The sequence below is a fragment of the Mesocricetus auratus genome, unplaced genomic scaffold, assembly GCF_017639785.1.
Source record: "Mesocricetus auratus isolate SY011 unplaced genomic scaffold, BCM_Maur_2.0 Super-Scaffold_100010, whole genome shotgun sequence".
Lineage (NCBI taxonomy): Eukaryota > Metazoa > Chordata > Mammalia > Rodentia > Cricetidae > Mesocricetus > Mesocricetus auratus.
The window spans coordinates 51,924,147-51,950,623 of NW_024429194.1; the positions used below are offsets into that span (position 1 = coordinate 51,924,147).

Here is a 26,477-nt window from a genome sequence, read left to right on the forward strand (position 1 = left end):
CTGTCATCTGGATCTTAACTGTGCCCCAAGGTCTATGTATTAAATGCTGGATCCCCAAAAAGGTTCTGACTGCAGGTGGAGAAAACCTCCTGGGACACCTTCAGGACACTGGAGTATAATCTTCAATGGGACTATGGATGGAATCCCTTCCTCTCTTTCACTTCCAGACATGAAGCAAATGGTTGACTCTGCCAAGTGCTCTGACTTTTGCCATGCAGCATTCCACTAGAGACCAGTAATCAATGTGTCTGCCTCACCATGAAGACACCTAAAATTGTGAGCCCCAACAGACCATCTCTCTTTATAAATTGATCGCAGGTATTTGTTATAGTAATGGAAATCCAACTAATGCATTTACATACTTTTAAAATATGAATTTTAAGGCTTAAGGGATCTTAAGTATAACAACCAACCCCTTTATTTTGTAGATACAGAAATGATAAGGTTAAAACTCCTGACCAATGAAATGGAATTAATTAATGATGAAACTAAACTAAGAATCTCCATTCCTGGCACACAGCCTGTTTTTTTTTTTCCTTTTTGACTGCCACCTCTTTGATTTTGCCTGTCCTCATCATGCCCACATGAGAACATGTACAGGCTCACACACAATAATAGACCTGTTCTAGCCCAACAGACACAAACAAGGTCATACTCATGATCCATTATAACCAGATTCAATCTTTGGAAAAAATAAAAAAGATGACTGATAAGTTCCCTTAGTAGTTACTTAACTGAGATGACTTTCACCTGTGTGGGTCTTGCACTCAAAACAAGAAAACATGGCATCACACTCTAGCAAGAAGCCTGTCTATTGATTTGTGGCTGGTTTTCTTTGTAGCATTTTACTAAGGATCCTCTTTGTGTTTAAGACAAGAGCACATTTCCTTCATTCCACAATGCCACTGCCTCTGTAACAAGCTGAGATGGCAGAGGCCTCTTCACCAACTCTGACTCCTCTCCAGACTGTCAATGTTATTTCTTGCCACATCTCCTGGAGGCCCTTTTCTAATGACCCTCTTATCTTTCATTTACAAATTCTACTCTCTGTAGTCTCATCCTCTCTTAACTCAGAATTATGTAACAACACCACTAACTGTTGCAATAGTTGTTCCCATTTCCTAACAAAGTCAGTTGACATCCATTGCTTTGACTCTGGGTAGGACTCACTGTGACTATCAAAATTAGTCCTGGCCATTATCAGTTCTCCCCTGGCCAATTCTCAGTCTCCAGTCTCCCCAGCTCAGCCATTGACACAACTTATCATCTTCCTTCTTGAGTCCCTGGCTCTAGTTCTCATTTCCCTCCCCATTTCCACCCATCCAGGAAAAAACCTGGCCTCCATTCTCTTTCTCCTCTCTGTTAATCCCTCCTTGTGGTATTTTTACCTCTTCTAAGAGTCATCAAACATTCTGTCCCCATTACAGTCATTTTACAGCTAACCTTGCCTTTCTCATCAATCCCATAATTGTGGTTCACAATCGTGGTTTTCAGGGTAGGAGGTTCGTGGTCCCTACGGCATGAAATAGAGGTGCACAGCATAGATATTTGATGTGTGAGATGAAACAAGATTTTTTTACATTTATTTTATCTGTAAAAATGGAAAATTAGATTGATTTGTCCGTCTCACTAAATTAAAGCCTTGTGTTCCCAATGTGGTAGCTAGAATATCACAGGGAAAGAAATTAACTTCATGCTGGAAAGAAGCTGAAAGACAATTGCCACTCCAGTATTTCTTCCAGAGTATCTCAACTTACAAATGGCTGTACAGCAGGAAAGTGGTCCTGTTTATATTATATTGTCCTAAACTGCATGGACTCCAGCTGAGAAAATGAAAACAACCTCAAAAGTTCAGGTAAACAACACCTTACTCTACACCCTCCATGATTACTTCCCCAGACACAACGTGAGGTGAAAAACAATGATGGCTTGATTAGATCTTCCAGGCACACACAGAGAACACAGGAAAATGCTACACTGGTTTCTACTTCTGATCTATTTTATCATGTTCATGCTAGGATATTAGTATGCATATATAGCTTATGATGAGTATATTCTCATAAGATTTACAGCAAACACTAAGTACTATTTGTGCTGCGTACTCTGCTTGCCCTTCCCAATCCACTCTCGGGCTCAGGCTCAGACTCAGATTAGGGAGGTTGATTACTGAGGGCAGCATCATGCATGCTCTCCCACCTTCTGGCTTTTCTTGAGATCACCCAACAAGTATTAAGAGTAGGAGGCAATAGAGCAGAGGGTTCACATGGCTGCCTCTACATGGTTCCCTCCCCATTGGGATATGGTTTCAGAATTCCCTCTCTGAAAGGCAACAGTTCAGATAGGGGTATATATAGAAAAGTACTAAGGGCTAGAAATAGCCACCCCTTACTTCTGTAGGTCTGGGTGTCACCACAGCTTTGCACTGTTGCTAACTGCTGGATGCTCACCACCCACTGTAGCCAAGGTCCTTTTGCCCCCTGACCTTACCCACTTGCTGTGTGTACAACTTCCAGGCCCAGTCCAGCCTTCAGATCCTGTGTTCAGGCCCAGCCTGAGCAGTATAGGCCTCACCCCTCAACAAAGAAGTTTCTTTTTGTAGCAGTAGACTACTATGGAAAGCTACTGCTGGTCAAAACTGACCTCAATTGACATATCCAAAATCCAGTTTCTCTATGTATTCTCAAGAAACATCACAGAAGCGGGGGCAGAAATACTGTAAGAGGCAGAGGACCAGGAAGCTGTGACATTGTGTCTCCTAGACCCCACAGAGAAGCTGAGTGAATGAATAGCAAAGTTTCCATCCTATCATGACTCAAAACCCTCCATAGACACCAGTTTTCTCTATAATTCCACTGAAGTTCATACTACACATAACTTCCTATTTAGAGTCACTTTAAGATCAGGTTATTGTGGACAATACCACTTTGTAGGGAAAAAACAAAAGTCTGAGCTGATGGCTGACTCGCCCAAAGGCACAGGATGAGAATAATAATTGAGCCTAGAACACAGGCTCTATGAGTAACACACACGCTTATCAGTTACACTGCAATTGGTGTTAAAGGCTGAGTTTCTACTGCAAGAACTAGTTGGGTATCATCACTTAGCAGCATCTGTCAGATAAAGCATCATGATAATGACAGCTTTCTATGGCTGTGTCTCCTTCCAAATAGGATTCCTGACACACATCAGTCATTACAAACAGTCTTTCTCTGCAATCTAGCTAGAAGTGCTTTGACTTACATCCCTACATTTTTAGGAAGGAAACAGGACTTTGCATGGCCTATTGCTTGAGAATATTTAAGAAACTATGCAGAACTATTGCTGTTCTCTCCCCTTAAGACCCATCTATCTGTTGCTTTCATTCTAGTAAAAAATAGGTCTTGGGTCTCTAGTTGTACAGTGGATCATCTGTTTGAAATGCTGAAAGTCAGACGTGAGTTCTATCAAACTCAGCACATTTGTAAATGGGACTGCTGCTGCGTGTGCTATTTGCTAACAGGATGAGGACAGTTTTCTTTAGATTTGAACGCCTTATGTTAAAGGGGACATATACAAGCATCATTTGTGGAGTGGTATCTTTTTTATTTTAAGCATTCAACTCTATGAAGATGGCTAACTCTACATGAAATATGAACAAATATAAAACTCAGAACACCTGCCAGCTACCCAGAAGCCCATGACACCTCCTGTGTTGGCAACGATGTGCTCCCTGTACTGGGAATAGCCTTGAGTCACACTCCCCAGTCTGATTTATGATGGTGCAGGACAACAGAACCGGAGTAGAGCAGACCAAAGAACTGTTTCTTATTTGTGGTGACAATTCTACTGCCATGACTACTTTCTTCATAAAGGGACATTGTATCATCTCAGTTGTTCTATTTCCAAAGCAGTTGTCAACTAATCTTGAGAAATTGCTTGAAATATTAGTTTTGACCCAGCTCTCATTACAATTTATCTTATTCATAAAAACTGCCAGGGGAGGAGAGTTTTATGAACTGCTTTGATTGATGTGAGCATATACCAGACACAAAAGCAACTGAAGAAGGAAAGTTTTGCTTTGGCTCGTGTTGAAAAGGACAGCCTGTCATGGAACGGAAGGTGTAGTGGCAGGATCATGAGGATGCTTGCCCCTTTCCTGGGAGACCAGGAAGCCAAAAGAGGAGATGTTGGCACTGGCCAGGATTTTTACCTTCAATTTATCTTCTTTGAAAAAAACCCTTACAATTATATCCAAAGTTGTACTTCATTCCTGCCCGGATGTTCCTACTCCAATCAGACAGGCAATCAAAATTAATCAACACATGAAACCTCTCTATAATTTTAAGGGCAATTTGACTACCACACTGCCTTTAACTAAAGTGCTACAAGAATTTGAGAAGTAAGGAACACAAGGTCAGATGAGAATGAATGTATGTTGGACCAAATTAACATCCCAAAATCCTTGCTTATTGGCACATCCTTGATATTCAATGTTAGGGACCTGGTACCAACAGAAATCGTCAACCCTCAAGATGACAGCAATTATTTCATTAAACAATACCCCCCACCAAAATGTATCAGAAGACATTGCTGTACCCAATAGGGGGTCTCTATGCACTAAATTTATTATTCAAAAATATCTAGCTTTAGTTGAGCACATTTAAGTACACAGCTATTTTTATAAGTTCTATTGCTGTGTAAACCAATATACTTGGTGAATTGCAAACTAATAGAAAATTTACATGGACTTTACAATGAAACAGTGACAGAAGAAGAATAACTCTGATTTATTTACCTATTTCAACTTGAATTGCTCTCAATAAGCAAAACTATGTTGTGGGGAGAGGGGAACTGGAGAGATGGCTCAGCAGATAAGAAGACTTAACTGCTTCCTTCATATGTAGATTCCAGCACCCAGCCTCCTGTAACTCCAGCAGACCCAACACCCTTTTCTGACATCTGCAAGTTCATGCACTCATGTATACAGATACACAAGAGAGAGGGTGTCAGAGAGAGAGAGAGAGAGAGAGAGAGAGAGAGACTGACTTTAGGAAACTACATACAACTTTTTTCCTCTTGAAGCTATCTTTTGGCAACAACACTATATAACAGAGTATGGTTAATCCAACCCATTATTCTTGGCTTAATTGTGAAACTCTCCACTAGTTCAGTTGCCAAATATGATTAGATGGCAGTTAATTCTTTCTTGATACATTCCTTCTTGTGCCAGCACAGCCAGCTGCTTTCCAGATCACAACCCAACTGACTTAGTAAATGATTAATCCTCAACTCATGTTCTCTAGATTGTCTGACATCTTCATCATCAGAAACGCTGCTGCTCTTACCAGAGTGAAGTTTTAACTTTTATGCTAATGTTAAATAATTCAGTCCAGAAGTCACCTTTGAAGAATGCTCTGACATGCATTTTACAGTTGCAATCCTCTATAACAAACTTACCTCTGAATGGTGCATTCTGGACACAAACTATCCAAAGCTTCATAGTAATTTAAAACACATTAAAAGTTACAATATATTAAGCAAATACTTCTTGAATATGCATGAAAACTTAGCCCATCATGGGCTAAAACTACATTATTTACCTTATTAATAAGTGCTCGAAGATCTTACTTAATCAACAAAAATTGAGTGTAATATATTGCATGCTAACACTGTTTTAAAGAGAGCAGTGTGAAGCAAACAAAGGTCTCCATCCTCATGGAGTACACATTCAAGTTGAGGGATCAAGAGACGATAAAGGAAATTATTTTTAAAAGATTAATGTTCACCACTTCTGAGTAGTGTGGTGTGTTGTGAGATATTACTTTAACCATGGAAAGATGTGTTGCATTTGTTTATGTTGTAGAATATTACTTTAACTACATAAAGTTGTGTTAAATTTGTTTATGTTGCATTTGTTTAAGTATGTAAAAATTTGTTGCATTTGTTTTACCTTGCCTGCCAAAGACACTTTATTGGTCTAATAAAAAGCTGAACGGCCAATAGCTAGGCAATAGAGGGATAAGCAGGGTTAGCAGGCAGAGAGCATAAGCAGGAAAAGGAATCTAGGAGACTGAGAAAGAGAGAGAGAGAACTGGGCGGGGGGCACACCAGGGGCCAGTCAGCCAGACAGCCACCAACTAGCCAGACACAGAAGAAGCAGAAAAGTCAAATGTACAGAATGAAAGAAAGGTCAAAAATCCTGGGGCAAAATGTAGATAAAGGGAAACATTAAAATAAGCTATAGGAGCTAGGGAACAAGAATAAGACCTAGCATTCACAATCAATAGTAATTCTCCACATCATGATTTGGGGACTGGTGGTCCAAAAAAGCCTGCTACAGCAGCAAGGAAACACCTATGAGAGAGAATGATGGGTGTGGGGGAAGTAGGGAGTGCAGGTAAGAAATTGGGGAAGGGTCTCTCAGAACATGACTAGAAAAGAATTAAGAAATAAGATGCAACTTTCAAGACAAGGAAAGAACATTCCAGGGACAAATGCAGTGTGATTCATGATGGCCCGGAAGCCAGAACAAGTTTGGTATGGTGAACAGCGAGGAGGGTGGTGAGGCTGCAGGGGTATTGGATGACAGAGCACCCTATGACGTGTCAGTCAGTGCTTTCCAGCTTACTTAAATCTGGAGCCACCACAGAATGTGATGAAGTGGTGTGACACAATCTAGCCCATATTTTCACATGATTACTCTGGGTCTGTACAGTATCTCAGGAAACTTCTCCAAAATAAACACAAACGCTAATGAGCAGCAGATAGACACTCTGCAGTATAGCACAGTCCTGCAAAGGGAAAATGACGCTTCCTTTTTCAGAGTCAATGGCATCACAGGCACCTCCCTCCACACCCTTTGCTCTCTCAAAAGAAATATCCATTGATAGCGTTCTCAAACACTTCCACAGTGTGCTGGTTGCACAATTGGGAGGAGGTTATTTTCACTCAATTTCCCACCACAATGAGAAGTCATTTTCCACGGGGGAATTATAACTGCACTTCATTTAAGTATTTCTGCTTTTCATGGTCAACTAGTATTTAGATTTTGTGAAGACCCAGCTCTGCCTACAGTTATAAGCTGTGTTTTAAAAACAGAGATGAGAGAAAGGCTAATATTAAGATTTGGACTTCATCAGGTAAAACAGAAAGGACAAAACACCATCAGATGCTTGGGATGCTGAGCAGACACTGCCCAACCACAGCCCAAGAGACATTCTGCTCAATGCAGAGCCAGCTCCCAGAGCTGGCTGCCCTCGCAACAGATTATTTTCCTTTCTTAACTTACAAGGGAATAAGTGATGTCTACTGTCTGTCTCTATGGCAACTAGTACCCTAATTTCACCTCTTAGATGGCAATTATACGTATTCACTGAACAGCTTTCAATCCCCACTTTTATGATGAAAAAAAATTGATTTCAAAAAAAAAAAAAAAACGTGGCATGGGCAATAGGTGAGCCTCCCCCCAAGCAGGCTCCAGCCAAGCATTTGTGCGCAGAGTGCATTCAGTGCAGGTTTTCCCATTTCATTTAGAAAATGTTTATACCAGATGCTTTTCTCCTCATTATTTTTAACGGCAAAATATTAGTATTTTCTGTACTGACTGGTGTTTTATTCAATTATAAAATTTATCGAGTTTGTTAAAAAGAATTTGGTAAATACGGGAAGCATGTAGAAAAGAAGAAATAAGAAAATAAAATTCACTCATGACAAACAAAAGTAATCACTGTTAATGTCTTCCTAGCATTACGTGCTTTGGATGTGCATATACATACAAATGCAACTTGAATCTCACTGCACATACATTATTTGCATGTGCATATATATGCAAATGCAATTAAAATCTCACTGCACATACATTACCATGAGACTGCTTCACAAAAATGGCGCGTTATTCACCACACCATTGCTATCCCTCTAAACAACTAATTTTGACCACTTCAAAGGAGTCCATTTGGTGGATTCCTATCTTTTAAAATTTTTATTTTTGTCTTTGTAACTATGAATTATGACACATGTGTGCAGGTTCCCATGGAGGCTGGAAGAGGAATTGAAATCCTCTGGGGCTGGAGTTACAAACAGATGTGAGCCTCCATGGAGGGGTTGGGAATGATACCTGGCTCCTTCACAAAGGCAGCAACAGCCCTGGTCTGCTGAGCCATCTCTCCAGTTCCTAGGTTCCTGTCTGTAACTTAGCTAATCCCTCCATGTCGACATTATGAAAATCCAATATCTATGCATATATAAACCCTAACCATAAATCTAAAGGAAAGAAACACATAGATCAAATGAACAAGCACTTTAAGTTGCTTTACACAACTTGTGTCCAACAATATATAGTAATTTATATCTGCACTGTAGGCAGAGAAATAATAGTACTGATCTTCTAAAATTCCTATGTGTGTGTGTGCATGTGCACATATTTGTGCATATGTGTGCATGTGTGTGTGTGAGAATGTGTACATCCTTGCATACATAAGCAAGTACTGCAGGCTAACATTGCTCTCCACCATATTTTTAAATGTGGGCATATCTTTTATGGAACCTGATGCTCACTCTTTGGGCTAAATGGCCGGTCAGAATTCTGCAGGGTTTGATCCACTTGTCTTCATTCTCCAGGACTGTGGTCACAGATGTGTGTGGTCACATGTGGCATTTTATTGGGCACTGGGTATTCAAAGTCAGATCCTCATGCTTACACAGTAAACACTTGGCCCACTGAGCTATCTCCTAGCCCATTGTCTTTTTAAATTTCTGATTAAAAGCACCATGATTAAAGGGGCGGGGCATAGCTGATGATTTAATAGAAGGGGGATATCTCATGACATCACTTTCCAGACATGGGATCTCCTTATTTTGTCAAGACTGGACCTGTCTTGGTCATTTGGGCTCAAACAACTGCCTTGCTTCAACTCCTGGAGTAGCTGAGACTATAAAGGCATACCACCATGCTTAATTTAATACATTAACTTATCTAATTGGGAACTTATTTTAAAGTTAAATGTGCTATACACTTCATTGATAGTTTTTTATGGGGAAGAGGCTGCCTATTGACCTCTGTAGCAGAGTCTATGCTGTCCTACTTCTTAGTAATAGAAAAGACAACTTTTTGTCCCCTTGAAATGACATTTTACATTTTTTTTGCAATTAATTGTAGCTATGTATCAACTTCAGGCTAATGAACAGGAAGGAAAAGTAATAATTTTCTTATAAATAATTCCAGAAAATAATAACCTAAAAGCAGGAAGATGTGTCCTCTCCATCATTCCTGATATGTGGACTGCAAATGTTACAAATAGAGCATAGGCAGCCATTTTGAATCTTGAAGATAAGAACTACACTCTAAGAATAGAAGAACAGATCATCAGAAGCTGCCTGGGTGCCAAAGAACTTGGCAAAAGAATTCCCCTGGATAATTTGCTGTCTAAATTTCTGAATGAAAGTTTGCATTTTTAAGCTGTAATCTGGTTGGTGTTTAAAAGTTATGTTGTTTTCCTTTTCTTTAATTTATTCTCTGATAATTTTGTAGATGACATGGGAGAACTTAATCTTGATTGATGTAAGAAGTTTCCACATCTTTTTACCCCTACTGGTTTGCAAGTACTCTTCTAATTAAACATATTTATATATATCTAACTAGGTATGTTATACATTTTGTCATTTATTTTTTAATTTTGTTTATAGAATGAAACACAAAAATAAAGTTATCCCCAAATCTAATCACTACATAAATTCTATTATATAGTCAGAATAAAATCCTATAGCATCGTTAGCTTAGAAATGCTTACAGGCAAGCCTTTTGTCTCATCCATCACTGAGCAACACTAAGAGCCAAGTCTCTCCCTGTCAGGAGCCATCATCCAGAAGAAAAGGAGGCATGCTCTGAGGACTGGAGAAATCATTCACTCTTTGTCAAAGCAGAGATTGCTCTATCCGTTGTGTCCCCAGAAGTACCACAGGGGATTGATGGATACTGAATGGTGAGTTCTGACTGCCACCTCCAGCCACATTTTACAGGCACTAACTGTTCTAGTCACTGGAATTCTATCCAAGAACTTCTGCTTTTAGGGCTTTCCATACACACAGGCAAGAAATGGGAAGTTTCAATTGCCATAGCCTACCAGGTCATATGCAGCCAGCATCTTCTTCTGCACTTCAGGCATCGCACCCAGAGGCTCCAAGTAAGGAAAGCTGTCCTTCATTACAAGAGACACTGAAGGAGCATTGTCGCTGGTGATGAGACGAGAGGACAGGGTTAACAGGCACTGCTTCAGACTGGCAATCGGAGGGAGTCCACACAGCTCCTTAACAGATACTATGGCGTTCTATGAGGAGAAAACATAGAGTCACGTGTCTGACCACATGACACTGCACCCCAGTTTACAGTCAAGAAAATTCATCAAATTATATCCCTAGAGACATTTGTAATGAAGAGCAGCCTGTATCACAGCCAACCCAAACTGCTGTGACATGTAGAGGTAACACCTATAGCCAACTCACACAGCCTGAACCATCGGTGTTAGTGTTTACCAATGGCCACAGATATCCATCAGAAACAAGGAGATTATGACTCAAGGCTGCTCAATGCTTTTCAAACATAGCAACTGAATCCACAACCACAATGGCAGTGCCTCTATATGAATACTTCTTTAGAATTCAGAAAAAAATTCCATGGAACTAGATGGCATCTCTCAGCATCTCAAGGCTATTACAGGCTATAATCGCTCACCAGCCTCCATCTGATTAAACAGCAAGGTTACTTTATCACCCCATCAGAAATTCCCCTTGTACACAGAAAATGTATCGTATGGGCATCTTACTCACTGATGTTGCAATCTTTGACAAAACAGTGGTGCTATGATATTATGAAAATATCTCTTTCATTCAAAGAGATCTGAACTTTTACTGGGACTCAGAGTCAGCATTACTAACACACCTTGAGGTTATTTAGTAATGACAGCCTCCTGTGTACCCTGCTTCTAAGAAAGCAATGTAACAACCAAACTTACTTGTGGATTTCTCATATAATCAACTTTTATACCTAAACCAATTCATAGCTTAATCTAAAATTGTCTTCTCTTCCATGCACCCAAGAGTAATCCATGTATGTAGGTATGTTATAGTAATAAATGCTGGAAATAGCAAATAAACTGAAAGCAACTTCACAAAAAGAATATTGGCCATAAATGCTGAAGACAACCTGCGAACATTGCTTGGTAGCCTTTGTTTGTTTACTATCTGGGTCAGTTGGGGTCAGATGGAACCAGTGACTTAGTCCCTTGTGAAACTTTATTAAACGTTTCTGTTAAGTGTCCCATCATGTGATACTTTCCATGTCATTCAATTAACACACAGCAAAAGCTCTTTGTTAGGGGCACACAGGGACACATATACACAGGGGCATACACACAGAGACAGAAAGATATTTAAAAGATAGAAAAGCTAACAGTGAAGCTCATATGACAGACAGAGAAGAATGACAGAAGACAAAGGGAGAAAGAAGTAGATAATTAATATCTAGGCTCACTCTTGGTTAAATTACACCATGGGAAGTGCTTTATAATTTCTTTTCCTTAATGAGACAGTGACACATCTTGGGTACTCTGGGGTTATTATTAATGTGCTCAAACTTATGTTAAAGTAATAACTTTGAATAGAAATTATAGCTGTTTCACATTTATTAATAATGAACATCATCCAACCTACTGAATGTCTCATGAATTTATTAATTACCATGGTATTTTTATTTTTTACAGATTATCCTCTAAATAATCCTTTACCCAAACTACTTTGTTAGGAAATCATGAATTATTAACATTGCCTGCAAAGGCTTTATAAACTGCTCTTCTTTCGTGTATGTGCATGTGGTGTGCATGTGTATTTCTATGTGTGGTCACACATGTATGCAGGTGTGGGGGGCATGAATGCAGGGATTAGAGTGTCTTCTCAGGTCACTCTTTGTATGTTAAGGCAGGGCCTCTAACTGGATCCAGAAATCCTGGATTTAGGTAGCCTAGTTCACCATCGTACTCCATTGACCCCCTGTCTTGGTGTCCTGCATGTTCTGTGATTACAGGAGGTTTGCTACATGTACCCACCTTCTAAGTGGGTTCTTGGGATCTAAACTCCAGGCCTGGTACCTGTACAGCAAGTGCTCTTCTGGCTAAACCATCACCCCAGCCAAATACTCTCCTTAAGATATATTCTAAAAATATGAGCTAATGACTGTTTTTCAAGAATTACACAGAAACACATAGGGTCAACTTCTAATACAGTGAGGTATAGAAATTGCTTATAGGTAATCTAACATGGGGTTTTACAATAATGCCAAATATGCGTAAGAAAAGTTTATATAGAATATAACAGCATATTCAGAGCCTATTTTTAACAAAGTGGTTAAGTAACCTACCTTGAATCAAATGCATATGTAATCTGACTACAGGTACTCATGTGTGAGTTTCTCATCATACTATTTTCCTCCATTGAGCTATTTGAAGAACTTCTCTGTGAGTTAATATTAAGAGTTCGCTAAGTCACAGCTCAGTGGTTCTGCTTCACATGAATTATAGTAGATTTTGGCATTAGTCACTCTTGGATTTAAAGTTTAACTTTGTTGTTTATTAACTGCAAGAGTTGATAAATAATGTCTTCTAATGTGTCTCTTTCTTGATTGCAAAGATTCTGGGTAGGTTAATATTATTATGAAAACGTTAGTTAAGAGAATAAAATCTTAATAATTTTTACTTTGTAGCATAAGATCTTAGTGAATATTTGCCTGTTCATGTCTTTAAAATTCTATCCCCAATTAGCTATATTAAGTAATGTGAAAAAGAAGTCTTCAACCATCTCTGATTATACATCATAAGGAAATGAAAGGGACACTGGGTTGCTCCATGTCAACACTGGACAATTATTATGTGCTCACACTCTGTTCTCACAACAGCCCTCATGGTCCTGCCTTATGCAAACAAACATACAAACAAACAAACAAACTGGTAACAAGACACTGCCAGTCATCTGTTCAGTACCACACAGAGACAGGTTACACCAGTATCCACATTCTTTCAATTAAGTTACCTTTCTAGGAGGCTAAATATATTTTTTAAAAAATTTAAGTGTTGGGTTTTATTTGTTTAGCTGTGTTTTCTCTTGTTGGGTAATAATTTGTTAGTGCAAATCTAAATAACTAAAAATATGGTGGGCATCATTATATAACATGATTTCTAATTCTCTTCTATATTCATATCAGTAACATTTTACATGTATGTTTCCAAATCACATGCATACATCTGGTTATGTATTTTATGTTACCCACATGAGGATGTGTGTGTGTGTGTGTGTATCAGATTGGTAAGGATGTCCCACACAGGTACCAGAGCAGAATGAAAGATCTGATCTATATCACTCTACACCCTTCTCCTTTGAGACAGGGTTTCTCACTGAACCTGGAGAGTGTTAGGCAGCAAGCCCCGGACCACACTCAGCAGGGGGTTACAGGTACATTCAGCTACACACAACTTTTTACATGGATACCTGGGGTTTGAACCTAGGTACTCATGCTTGCTTAGCAAGTGCTCTTACTCACTGAGCCATGCCCCCAATCTCTACTTACACATTTCTCATTTCACTTTTTCCATACTGTTCATGTACACATTCCTGTCAATCAATCATGATGTGCTAAACACATTGAAAAGATAATCTGCATTTTGTTATATTGATGACCCACTAAATAGCCAAACTCAGCCTTGCAGTCACAATTAGAAACCACCTGGTTTATCACAGGTAACAGGGAGCATAATTCAGTGGTGCATAGATCTTCGCAGTATTTCTGAACATTTGCAAACCAACCATTAGTAAACTCCAATAGTCACTAGTTTAAATGGGTGTGAATAACAGAGGCAGTGGGGGAAAATGGGACTGCTTTCCTACCTGCATGTTTTCTCTCATGTCTATGGCTTCTCGTAAGGGATGAACTGCTATTTTGAAGATGTCATCTATGGTTTTAAGACCAATATTCCTGAGCATGGTATATTCTCGAACTTTCTTCCCCATTCTCACAGAAAGGCTGCGCTTCTGGGCTTTTCCTCCTCCACTTCGATTGGTTATTGCTATGTGGACAAAAAGGGTCACGTGTTCCATGATATCTCCCACAAAGGAGCGCAGGGGGACATGCCGGTACCCGGGTTGCAGGCATTCAAATGGTATTGTGTATTGCCCTATAAACTCATCCCCAATGTAGTCATCATCCAAAACAACAAAACGGACCATGGTCAGCTCAGGAAGGTTGACCTGAAACTCGAAAGTTTCATCAAAAATGGGATTATCGCTGTTTTGTTGTACAGTTTTAGTTCTTTGCTCAGAGCAATCAGCCGGAATTCCATGAATCTCTACACAAACATAGGGGTCTATAACATCCCCTTTGGCACAAGCTCCTTTAGGCTTTGGGAAGTTCTGACCGCTGATGATTTTAATGTGAAGGACCAGGGGAGACACTCCAGGTACAATGCCCTTGGTATTTGCGCTGAAGTAGGAAACTTCATCTCGCATGATAGATGGCCTCAGAACATAGCCACACCCTCCGTTTTGAAGAAACCAGCCGGTGTGGAGGTCCATCATTGGACCCGGAGTCTGAAAATTCATTGCAACAATCTGACAGCCACAGTTCCAGAAGTCCTGTGGGTTCAAATTACTGGAATCTATCCGCATGGCACTGGGGTAGATCCTTGATAAGAACTTCTTGTTGTAATTCACAAAATCTTCCGGGTATTCGTTTGCAATTCGGCTGGCCTCCGTTTCACTAAATGAACAAATCTCCCAGTAATTCTGGGTTTTCATAGACAGTTCAAAATCCCTGTACTGGACAGACTTACAGATGGATACTAAATCAGAGAGCTCCCGGCAGAGCCAAATATGTTTCTGCTCACCATTGTAATCCCCCGACATCCTCCGGGACATTTCAGCCTCTTCATCCTCATCGGTCACTTCTCCTTCCAACAGATCTGACTCTGAGGGCAATTTTTTTCCTTTCACAATGATCATATTTTTCAGTTTTTCGGGTGATGGGAGGTAGGATTCCGATGACAAAGGCGCTTCTGTATAGAGTTTGTTGCCGAACACCTTTTTCATCTGCTGGACCATGACTTTCTGCTGCGGTAGAGAACAGTGATTCCCCAAGCAGAGAATAAGTGGGTACTCTGAGGCAACAAAGGCAAACTTATTAATCACCTCTAGAACACTGCGAAAGGAAAGGTGCATGGCCATGTTGTTTCTATTGCAAAGAATGGGCTCATTATCTGAGCCATCACTCACATCAAGTTCGATGCTCCGACAGCCCATTTTCAAAGCCCTCACATACCCATTGATATCCGCTGGTCCCCTGAACTGATCCTCTATCAGGTAGGTATTATGGGATGCATTGATGTAGTAATGAGATAAGGGTTGGGTCATATCTTGGGCAACCTTCTTTTGTTCTGGATCAAAAATGTCACATTCTGGAGATAATAAATACTGGGTAAAACCATCGATAGCAAGAAACCCTTTCTGACGGCCCTCTTCAGAAAGTTCATATCTCCTAATGATGTCTAAGCACATATCCTCAGTGATGTGAGTGACCCCTTGCTCAGCTTCTAAAAAGAGCATGAGGTCATCGGCATCTAGATATTCTTTGTTCTTAGATATCTGTACAAGTAAGAAATACACTTCTGGTCTGGTGCAAAGTTCACAAAAAGCTTCACAAAATTCCTCCTTTGTCACCCGGGTGGTTAGTTTTTCTTTGCTCTTCTGGATCTCTTTAAACTTTAACCTGATCTTAGATTCCTTCAGAGTAGGGTTAAGTTGTTTTATTAACTCCACAGAAGTGTCTTCTAACATTATCCCATTCCCATCGACATCGGCGGCTTCAAACACCGTTTTCAGCCACATGAACCGTGGTGTGTTCTGGTTCCCCTCCATAAAATCAAGTGGTTGCTTACTGCGTGAGACCAGGTACCGTAACCCTGACACCCAGATGTTTGCTACATCTGCCGAATTGGCAACTAAGTCCAGCGGCTCATAATTTTCCCCATGGAGTATGGAGAAGGCGCAGTCTTCACAGATCTGGTCAGCAAGGCCGTTGTTTCTGAATGTCTCCGTGTTCTTTCCCAGTCTGATCTCCTTGATGGCAGAAATGTCCAGCTTGGCTTTTTCGAGGTCTTTCTTGGAAGGTTCCCAGCGTAGAGCCTGGAGGTCTGTGTCTAGGGTGAAAAATCGGTTGTAGATGCGGGAGTTAGGCCGTACTTTCTTCAGCTCACAGCCAGCCTGCATGAAGCTGATGCAGTCATGGGCACTGCTAATCTTCTTCTCCGAAGGCATGCTGCTGAAGGACACTGTCTTCTTTCTTCCGCCACATTTTTGGTTTGAAGGATCCTAGAAAACAATCAGAAAAGAATGATCAGTCTCTTTTAGAAAATGCAAATTCAGTAACACTCTAGGAACTTCTCAAACTCTGTACAGATTGTCTGGTATCTGAACAGAAGCTAACCTGAAATTTCCCTTTGTACTGTTTTGGAAGATAAATTACTGACAGAATATCATTGGGTTCCCAAGGAAACTTCATTTACAAATTCTCCAAATTAAGAGAAATACTAAGAACAAAGTACAGCTTCAGCTCATCTAAAGTCATGCTAGGTACAGTTTGTTAAGAACCTCTACCAACAGCACACCAGACAGCACCCACCAGGCTATGTTCAGCAGGTTACATGTGTCCTACGGCTCTTCCCTTCTTACTTATCTTCCCTCCAAAACTGCAGGTCCTGTCCTCTGGATACTTATAATTGCAAGATGATGGATTTCATCTTTGTCTTGGACTGTCTACTCTACCTGTCGCTGCCAAACTCATTTGCTACTGAACATCTGACCCCTTCCACTTAAAACTGGATGATTCTTCATTTTAATGAAGTTTAATAAAGTTCCCAACTACATTACTCATTCAAACTATTCTCCCAGGAACATATTTCTAAAATACACATTTAATGTGCTTAGAATACTAGATTTCATAATCACACCAACACGATAGAAGAATGAATGCTTCAAAGGACATTGACAAAAAATAAGTAGTCCTTGAGTTTTCTTTATTCAACTGAATATATATGTATATATAAAATCTATTATAGGCCACTTAACCCCTCTGGGTTTTAAATTCCTTTCTCAAATAAGATTTGAATGCATAATGTTTATATTAATATTCAGTGTTATCATGATACTCAAAAGAGAAAAGCCCATTTGGTTTGTAAATGGTAAGTCCTTATAAAGATTATCTTCTGGAGATTATATTTCTTTATCTGCTGGCCCTGTAGGGCCATCCACAGGCACCCACTGGAATATTGGGAGTCAGCAAGAAATTAACGCACACTTGACTCCTCAGTATTTAAGTGAAACCTTCAACATTAAGTTGAAAATATTTTGAGACAACCTAATGCTATCACCACTTTCAGCACTGAAAAGTATAGCCAACACAATCTCGACTGTCTCATTGCTGGCACCTTCTAAAACAGTGTAGAACCTGCCCTCTGGGGCAATAGCATCATCTAATCCATCCAGCCCATATCAGCCTGTCAATCCTATATTCTGCAAATGCCAAGTGATTTATTATTTAATTGGCTAAAACTCTGCAGGCAAAAGGCAAATAAATTTTCTTTTAGTTATAGGATGCCGGTGGGATGATTCATTGACTCAACTACATATCAGATCTTCAAGTGACACAGATATAAATTACCCAGTTTGGGTTACAGAATACCGCCCCATGGTTCTGCAGCATTTGAAAACTTGGCTCCTGTGTTCCCAGAGAGTTGCTATTTTTAGTTATCCCATAGTGGTCAATTTCCTCCATTCTTAAGTTTCAAAAAAAAGATAAATCTTCAGTTATTTCAATACAAATGCCCCACTAGAACACATTTAAATTCATCAAAGCCTGCATGCTCAGAAATATCAGATGTTTGTGTGTATTTTTCTACCCCATCAAAGCAGGAACCTAATGACACCGCTAAATGAGATTAATCTACCAAGTAAAATAAAGAAGGAAACCAAATTGTGGGGGTAAATTAGACTGTTATTCAGCTTTCAAGCTATCCATTTGACTAGTCTTTTAGACTAATGAGAGCTTAGCATTAAAAATATCTTATATGAGATCATGTTTCATATAAAATTGTTAGAACCTGCAACACATCCCAGGAAATTGGAAATGGGGAATCAATATCCCTTGTAACCCACATTTGGTTCTTCAATCTTGTGTGTGCCCAGTTGCGGTAGTGTTCTCTGTGGTCTGACACTGCAGTCCTGGCTTGAGATGCCACTATCTATGAGAAAAAACTGCCATTGCAATAATGACTTTCTTATATAAACCTCTCTTCTCTGTAATGGTAGTTCCTTAAAGCAAGCCCATGCCACTAGCAAAAGTTTTCAAGAGAAGACTGATTTCTGTCAAGTCTATAACATAATCCACCTGCTTCATAATGTTAGGTTCTTGCCTGGACTTGAAAATCAATAGCGATTATAAAATATATCCCAAAGTGCCTTAAAACTTGAACTCTGAAAAAGATGTGATTCCCATGTTGTCATCTCACAAAAGATAAAATCCAGTCATTATAAGTCCCCAAGTAGGCTAGAAACTTTCCATGCACGTACGAACAAGTAATTAGTATGTCTACTGACGGCTAGAGCCAAGATTATTTATATTACAATATGCTGGAAAAGATTCAGGATACTGATTGTTGCTCTAGTTCTACCATAGAGAAAGAAAATGCCTGGCACTGGACAGCAATCCTCATACTGTTACTCAATATTCTTGCTTGGGCAGACTGGGAGAAAGAGTAGGGACAGCATCTGATGTCTTGCTGGACAGGGAGACTCAAGTCTCTTGGAACCACTTGACTCCCATAACCTCCTGGACAGTGCCCAATACTCCATAACTGTATTCGCTGCAATAATATAATTGCAGATTGGTCTTAGAGGGGGGAAATGTTAAGGTAAATAGCCTGATAAACATTAAAGTGTTGGCTATTGCCTTCCCTGTTGATAAATCCACAAACAGCTCTTACATAATGAGTGGATCTTCTGCAGTTATATATTGTATTGTGAAGTCCAGACATGCCAGCACTTGAGCAGATCCCAAGAAGAGCCAAGTTTGGTCTCAGTCCAAGTATGCTCTTTCCAAATTTCATAGATGATGGGAAGGACTTCATCAGTCAGAACATATATCTAAGAGATTCTGATAGAGCAAGTAAATTCTAATTCTTCCCAAAGCTAACTTTCCTCACTATGAAGAAAGACAAAAGACAAAAGGATAAAATAGCACATTGTGATGTTATTGCCTCATAAGTCAAAAGCTGGCTTAACAGTCCAGGAGAACATAATAATCAGATGATGAGCACAAATCCCTTCAATGTCCTGGAATTCTCATTGAAGTTTCCAGATGATCATTTTCTGTGAAGCAATCACATCTACACAAGCTAAATGGTAAAAACAAATAGGTCAAACTGAGTTTCTCTGGTTCCTGAACAGCTTTAAGGAGTTAACCATCAGCATCAGAAGAGCTTTACGTTCTTGTGTGAGATAAATAGTCAACTCTTTGGATAAAATAATGTATTTATTTACCTAAAGCACTATTCATTGTATATTCACATCATAAAAAAAGCTTCCATATAATCCTGTGCTGTTAGCACTAATTTTAATCTAGAAATAATTTTGAAATGTAAGGGGAAATAATGAGATACTGTTATAATTGTTTTTCATTAATTGTATCTATGTTAGGAAAAGAAAACCAATTATGATTAAATGAGAATTTGCTAATACAACAGTAAAAAATTTACATGTCTTTAAACATATTTCATTAAACTAAGACTGGGAACAGGGCAGGAGGGAGTTCACAAAAGCTAAACTAATAAAACTGCTTCCATAAATTCCCACTGACATTTACTTGCTTGTTTTCCATCTATTAATATGAGGCAACACAACAGGAAAATAACTTTTCTTCATGAATAGTCTATGTGGCGAAGCATGGCTTTAAATATTGTTCATGAAAATATTACTTCAGTAGAATAACTTTAGGGAAAAGCTATTCTGGCACAAGAGACAGTGTGGCATCAAGCCTGACAACCTGAGTTTGATCCCTGGGTCCCTCAAGGTAAAAGAAGAAACTGGACTCCTTCAAGTTGTCCTCTGACCTTCACACATGTGCCATAGTACGTGAGTTTCTCTCTCTCTCTCTCTCTCTCTCTCTCTCTCTCTCTCTCTCTCTCTCTCACACACACACACACACACACACACAGATAAATGCAACAAAATTTTTTCAAGAAACAGGTAAAATAAGAAGTGTTCTCAGTGTAAGACTATTTGTAGGTTTCTAGCCTTCTAGCTTGAGTAACAGGCAAATATAAATAGTACTACACGAATTATGGAATACAAAGGAGGTAACATCAAAGAGAAAATGTTTACTTTGGGATATTTTGGGTTTTAGATGACTGTGGATGCTCTAGATGTAGATACCCAGAAGACAGTTAGCTCCAGGGTCTGACATTCAAGGAAGCTTCCAAGTTGGGAGTTACAGGCTGAAATGACCAAATGCCCACAAACTAACAACATAGAGAAATGGCCTAACCCACAGGATCACTCAATTGTAGAGGCTGAGCAAAGAAAGAGATCTAAAATGATGATGAGGAAGAGGAGAAAGGAGGAAGAGTAAGAGGATGGGAGTGTTAAAGATGTGAGAGCTCTCACAGAAGCCAAGACCTAGAAAACGTGCTGTAAAATGTGTTTGTGACAGTTTCCAGGAGTCAGCAGTCAATATATCGCAGCTAACTTTAACAAGAAAGGATTTTATGCTCTATTCAGAATGGTGAAGACCAAACTACAGCCATGAGAAATGCTGAGAACTAAGAAATGAGGAGAGAAAAGCAGGCACCAATGTCCTGTGGTAGGATGCTAAAGGATAATACAGAAGGCTAGACTAGCCCCAAATGCAACTAGAGCAACAAGCAGAGACAATTGATGAACACTTGGCTTTTTCCAGTGGAATTCAGTTCTCATGCACACATTTCCCTCATCTACCCAGGTACACGTCAATGTTAGGCAATCAAATAGTCAAGAGAAAACCTTAACTCTCCCATACAAGCCCTAACTCTTCACATCAGTCTCCAAAGGGGAAGGAAGTGAGATCACCACCACACTGTTGCCTTCACATTTCACAGGAAGGGAGGTTGCAACTCTGGATTGTAACACTAATTCCACATTAAAACTTGCAAAGTTATGTTTCCATTAAAACAAATTACTTAAAACAGAATCACACATGGCTAACACACATGGGTTACTATTAACAGCATATGGCCAATGTTGCATGCAGTGGAGATGAAGTCCAGATACTCACCAGTATCAAGTAGCTAGACTATGGCCCAAGGCCCTCAAACTGTGAGCTTTCCCTGATGGCTCTCTAAGTCACATTACTAAACAGCTGAATACTAAATTATTATCATGACCCAACATACTCATTCCATCTTGTGTTCCCAGTCAACAGGAATTAAGGCAACACTCAACGCACACATTCCCAGGTGCCTTTCCAAATTAACTTTCATGGCTGTGTTTAATCACACATTTCATTATTATTATTATTATTGTTTTTACGAAACAGGGTTTCTCTGTATTGTTTTGGAGGCTATCAGTCCAGCCTGGCCTCGAACTCACAGAGACCCGCCTGCCTCTGCCTCCCGAGTGCTGGGATTAAAGGCGTGCGCCACCACTGCCCGGCTTACACATTTCATTATTAAATACAGTCCACTGGAGGTTTCTCCTCCCAGAAACATCATAGGAGACAGGGGCGAACAGAAATTAAGATGTACAGTGCAGAGTGCTTTCAACAAATTAAAATACAGATAGCTGGTGATTCTGACATTTGTGCATCATCTCTTAAATGATTCTCATTTGGAAGCAAAACCAATTGATGTTCTACAGGCAAATCCGTGTATATCAGGTCCATCTCAGTGTGATTTCTTGGAACTTTTGGTGTATTATGGGGAGGGAACCCTGCATGCTCTACTGGAGTTATTAGATCACGCTAAACAGAATGGTTAACTCAAGTCTTCCGTGTGCTCTCTATCCAGCTATTGTTTCCTTTCACAGATGACTCTGATCCTGCACACCTTGGGTTATTTCAAGCCAAAGTTATATTTTCACAAAGATTCCCTCTGTACCTACCATGCTGTGTGTTGTGCAGTGAATTTTTTAAATCATTAATTGCTTTTGAATTGTCCCACATGATGACCGGAATAGCAATATCAGTTACACACCATCATTTCCATGTTTGAGACATTAAGTTTCTTTGTTCTTCCTCAGAAAGTGATTCTCACAGATTTGGAAAGGTATTGGTTGAAATGTTTAATAACAACAACAGAAACAGAAAGAAACCAATACAAGGGAATCTGAAGAGCAGCACTAAAGGAGTTCAAAATAACAGTTGTATGACAGTTTAAAGAATGATGCGCTCTGACCTGTAGCTGGAAAATGTCGTTTATTAAATATCTGAAAACTCCTGCAGCATTTATTCACTAACACTGAGGAAAAGTGAAGTGGTAACCCTCCTTGAATTTTCTCTAGAGCTCTTCATTTCTCTCACAAATCTGAGAAACCAAATTAGTAAAACGGACCAAAACCCATCCAAATTTTCATTGTTAGCAGTTCTCACACATAGAGCTAAAGTCTGTCACTCTTGTTGGGATTTTTTTCCTTAATTTTCTTCTAATTAAAAAATTTCTAATAAGAAAATTAAACTTTACGATCACGAGGGGACATGGCTAGAGGAAACCAGGCAGATAATGGCTTCAGAGACTCCCCTTTCCAGACAACCTTTGTATTCCATTTTCCATCGATCCCGGCCATTTCTGTCTCCCCACAGCATCAGGACACAAAGCCTGCAGTTGTTTACTGTGAACCCTCCCTGACCAACTAGCTGGCTTTCTATTCTCAGTTCAGTTTCCCATCAAGTCCATAGCATACATGCTCCTTAACTGCCCTCACTTCAGTCTTACTCCTCTCCTCTCACATCTAACCCTATACACAATTGTCAAGGGCATTTCCATGTGGCATTTAGCCGGTAATCTAGCTGCTGACATGCCAGTGAGAACAAAAGCAGGGAGATGCCAAGGAAGGTCACCTGACCATTACTCAACATCCTCTGAGGAACAGTTTGTGGTTTGTGACTATCAGTCCTACTCCTTCAGAATGGGGAGAGGTCTGCCTCACGCTCAAATGCACTCCATTTAAAATTTATCAGGAGCCTGTATGACTCCTCAGCAGAGATGCCAAGAACCAAGTGGGCTTGGAGGCTAAGATATGATTATGCCCTTCATCAAGAGAGCCCCCCCAACCTCTGCACTGCAGGACACAGGAATTCTGGCTGGCCTTTGTTGTTTCTCATGTGAGGATTAACTGGAGGCTATCTTTATGGAAAATGGGATGTTCTCTTTCCTTCAAAGAATATACTGATGAGTGTCTAAATGGACACTTTGAATATATACATATATTACAAATGTATTGTTTCAATGAATCACTGCAGAGATTAAATATAAATAAAATTAATAAAAAAGAAATAATACCACAGACATTTTCTAGGTATAAGCTAGATGGCATGATGCTTTATCAGGGCCCTCATCAAATATCTATGTATTATTAGCTGCCCCTTCAAATCTTTGCATAATTTTGCTTTCATCATTCTAACTAATGTTTCACATTTGATTAAAATACTTGATTTGAAATTTAAAATATTAACATGACTGGAACGTTATAAAACATAACTCATTTCACAAATGTTCCTGACAAGAGTTCCCCACTATTTTTTTTCACATGCTAAATAGACAAGTCACAAAATAGTGACTTGTACAAAATAGTACGTTCTCCCTTCATTGTGTCAGTAAACATAGTCTTACTTTTTCTCTCCTACAATAAAAACAGAATATTTTCATTAGCAGTAGTTAAACAGTCAACTTGACCATCAAGATTAAGCTGGTTAAAGGTTTCAAATTTGACACAAAGCTTCCGGATTAAGACCATCTCACATTTTAATCCTGATTGCATTGCCTTTGATTAACTGCCCATGGGCAGGGACCAGATGGCTGATCACAGAGAGTGAACATTCTCGACCACAGAGACCTCTTACTGGGGAGCCCTGCCTTCTCCGTCTCAGTGAAGGTGCCACATTTAAAGTAGAAACAAATCCACTTCCTCAGTGTAGAAACATGTAAAAGGAAACCATGTGATGATGGTTTTTCTTTAAGATAAAAAAACTGGAAAACCTATAAATACTGAGCTGATAGAAGTTACTGAAATAATTGAGTTTCTTCTCCCCTTCTCCCTGAAATTCCCCTGGTTGGAGAATTATTTAAGTTTACTCAACAGCATCTTTCATTGTGTGTGACTTTGGGTCAAGCAAAGTTCTACATCTTTCATCTTTCATTTGTCAAAAATAATACAATAATTCATGACCTAATTTAGAGGCTATGTTAAGGGAAAAAGAATGAGACACTGTCATATAGCAAGCAGAGACCACCATCCAGTAGGATACAGAACTGGCAGATCTATTTCGCTTGTGAGTAGAGTCACCTGTGTATTAAAACACCAACAAATGCTTCATAAAGTTGGATTTACTCCAGGAATGTAAGTCAGGGCAACAGTAGATGATTCATTAAGGTAATCCAATAAAGAGGTTAAAAGACTAGCTCCCAGGAGACATTTACTAAAACACATCAGTCTGAGCAAAACCCTCAGTAAACTTGAAAAAGATGAATACTTCCTTAACACAATCAAAATAGTTTCAGACTTCTGAAGGAAACAACAACTGGAGAAGATTTAGACACATTCTCATTCCAGTAAAAATCAAAACAGGACACAGTTTACTCTCTGTTGGATCAAAATTTGAATGGTGAAGCCAAAGCAGTAGGTGGGACCAAGAAGTTAACTGTAAAATCAAATGGGGTAGCACATGGGATTACATGAATGTTACATGAATGGGATGTTAGACACGGACAGGAAGATTAGGAGTTCTGGGTCATCTATGGTCCTCTGTTGAGTTGAGGTCAGTATGGACCATATAAGACACTATCTCCAAGAACATACATACATACACACACACACACACACACACACACACACACACAGACACAGAGACACAGAGACACAGAGAGAGAGAGACAGAGACACACACACAGACACAGAGAGATACAGAAACAGAGACAGAGAAACAGAGAGAGAATAGTGAAATATCATAAAGGAGGTGAGAGATACTTATTATTAGCAAATCACAGATTTACCTAGAAAAATCTCAAGACATCAACTACAAAACTAATTAGGACTATAAAAGTAATGTAATGGTGGAAAAATGCACCATACAGACAAATTAGTAGTTGCCTAACATACCACCCTTTCAGGGGTGGAAGGGCTGAATGGACGTCTATTCAAATCAATACCAAATCCTAATGATGAGAGTTTATACATTACTGGACACGGAAAAGTTTGTTTCAAATAAAATTAGAAAAGGAAGGACTAAAGAAATAAATATGTACCAATATTACTAGGGACATCGTGGAAACCATAAAGGAAGAGATGAGGTTTGAGGATATATGGGAGGAAAAAGCTTAAAACTAGGGCCAAGTGTACATGTGGATATTGGATGTAGGTTCATAAATTGAAATTTGGTTACAAGCTAATTTTGGAAAAAGAAAAATCTCAAAATTATTGAACTGTTAAAAATATGTTCAACATAAGTTACATGTATATATATATACACAATTATTTGTTCAAAAATATTTAAAACATGAGATGAAAGGTATAATATGATATGACAGTTAATTATTGGAAGAGAGATAAGTTGTTAAGTGTTCAATGCCACCCAAGAAGTTATACACCCATCAGCAGTAAGAACTGGCAAAACAGATTACGGCCCATTAATGAGATAGCACTATATTACTTCTAGATCTCTTGGCTGAGATCAAGTGGAGATAGCACTGAATGCCTTTTTGATGATACACACCGTATATAGCTCCACAAACCTCAAAGCACACACTGTGTGTGCATCTGTGTATTTGTGTACCCTCATCATATTTATGTAAGACAAACTGAAGAAGATGTGGTCTAGTTTATAATGGGGTTGTCTCTGGATGAGAGGAAGTAAAATATGGGATTTATAGAATTTATTTTTAAATTAGCACATATTAGCATATATTATGAGAAAAAATGAAAGGTATTTCCATATTAAAAATAATTTTTAATGCTAGTCCTGTCCTGTAATTACCTCATCAATTATGAGAAGGATGAACTTTATAAAGATAATTAACAATATCTGTACTTTTATGACTTCAGATTTAATTAAAAAACTTTCAAAGTAGATAAGAATTGTTATTAATTACACAGAATTTTTAATCAAATACTATTTCTTACATATGAGTGTTCTTAGGAATGACAAATGTACTCATGATACACTA

General features: G+C 39.2%; 1 protein-coding gene across 1 annotated transcript in view; it reads right to left on the bottom strand.

Moving 5' to 3' along the window:
• Window positions 1-26,477, bottom strand: part of Plcl1 (phospholipase C like 1 (inactive)) — a 305,153-nt gene that overhangs the window by 38,727 nt on the left and 239,949 nt on the right. The window contains exons 2-3 of the mRNA XM_005080904.4: window positions 13,909-16,383; window positions 10,101-10,304 (exon numbers count right to left, since the gene is read on the bottom strand). Coding sequence (XP_005080961.1) covers window positions 10,101-10,304; window positions 13,909-16,383 — 2,679 coding nt within the window. The remainder of the gene's footprint in view (window positions 1-10,100; window positions 10,305-13,908; window positions 16,384-26,477) is intronic.